Source organism: Acanthisitta chloris, unplaced genomic scaffold, assembly GCF_000695815.1.
Source record: "Acanthisitta chloris isolate BGI_N310 unplaced genomic scaffold, ASM69581v1 scaffold13548, whole genome shotgun sequence".
NCBI classification, from domain to species: Eukaryota; Metazoa; Chordata; class Aves; order Passeriformes; family Acanthisittidae; genus Acanthisitta; species Acanthisitta chloris.
The window spans coordinates 32742-34071 of record NW_008687706.1 but is presented as its reverse complement, the minus strand read 5'-3'; the positions used below and the strand labels follow the sequence as shown (position 1 = coordinate 34071).

Genomic DNA, 1330 nt, shown 5'->3' with positions numbered 1-1330 from the left:
GAAGTTTCATTTATTTTAATTTTTGCAGGCATGGGGGAGTGGAAGGGGCAGGACAAGTCTGTGCTGTCCTCTAGGTCATTAGCCCCAAACCCCATGCCCATCAGCATCCCTGTGTCCCACTGCTCTGTGACACCTCTCCCCAGGCAGGACTGCTCCTTGCAGCAAAGCCAGGCTGGTAAAGGGAGCTCAGGCGTCCCAGCCTGCAGCCAAACAAGACACAGAGTATCATCCAGGAAAAGAGAAACGAGTACCTACCCCTTTGGCAGCTGCGCTCACCCGGCTTGGGCCGTGGCTAGTGGGAGGCCGACATGGACCATGCTCCCTCCATCCTCCATACAGAGAAGGCATAACTCAGCCTCTCATGAGCCACGTAACTGCAGCTGGTCATCTTACTGTCCATCTCGTCGCTCTGTAGCACCTGGTAGAGGAAGTCTATATATCGTGCTGCCAGCTTGAGGGTCTGGATTTTACTAAGTTTGTCAGAGGGCAACGTGGGGATGATTTTCCTCAAGGCGGCAAAAGCTTCATTGAGCGACTGAGTCCTCTGCCTCTCTCTGACATTGGCCAGAATCCTCTGGCTCTGGAGCTCTTCATAAGATTGGGAGCTGGGACTGGACTTTTTCCCCCTCTTCCCTGGGTTGGGGCTGCCATCTTCGCTGGACTTCTTACTGTATCTTCTCTTCCTGCCAAATCTCTTTGGCTGCCTTTCCAGCTCCTCTTCACTGGTCCCCAAGCTATCCACAGGGGAAACAGGAGAACTGGAGCTTTCTTCCATGCTTTCTGTAAGAAGGGGAGGGGAAGAGCCTTTCCCCCCCTCCTTATGTTATGTGAGTGTGTGTGTGTGTCTTAAATGTGCTTTAAATTCCTGAGACAGATCCTTTGGAAAAACAGGAGGACTCTTTTTTTTTTCCTTTTTTTCCCCTTTTTTTTTTTTTTTTGCTGACCAAACGTTTTCCAGGTTGCTTGAAGGGCTCTTATTTCAAGGACCGGGGTTGTGCAAAAAAATTGAGGTCTTGGAGAGAGGAAGTTATTCTAACTTTTTGGAAACTTTAGCTGAGCTCAGTTGCTAAATAGTTGTCAGAAGTGAGGGAGGTGCGGGGCTCCCTCCTGATTGGCCAGCCAAGTCAGTGGGAGGAAGGCTTTTCCCCTGCTAAACTTTCACAGTTTTATGTTACACTTAACTAAAATCTTGGGAATGCACCTCGAATAAAAGATAGCTGGCGACTGCCACCTCTCTACCCCCAGAGTTGCTAAACTTGCAGCACCCCTCCCATCCACCCCCCAGATTTTTGGGGTGTTGATCTGCCTCCTGTGCTGAGGATCCTGTTCC

The 1330-nt window shown here is 50.2% G+C and overlaps 1 protein-coding gene across 1 annotated transcript; it reads right to left on the bottom strand.

The window, feature by feature from the left end:
- Window positions 1-262: 262 nt before the first annotated feature.
- On the bottom strand, window positions 263-1025 carry TWIST2 (twist family bHLH transcription factor 2). Its single transcript, XM_009080720.1, has one exon. It carries the CDS (start codon window positions 773-775, stop codon window positions 293-295), a length of 483 nt encoding a protein of 160 aa, XP_009078968.1. The 5' UTR covers window positions 776-1025; the 3' UTR covers window positions 263-292.
- Window positions 1026-1330: the final 305 nt, after the last annotated feature.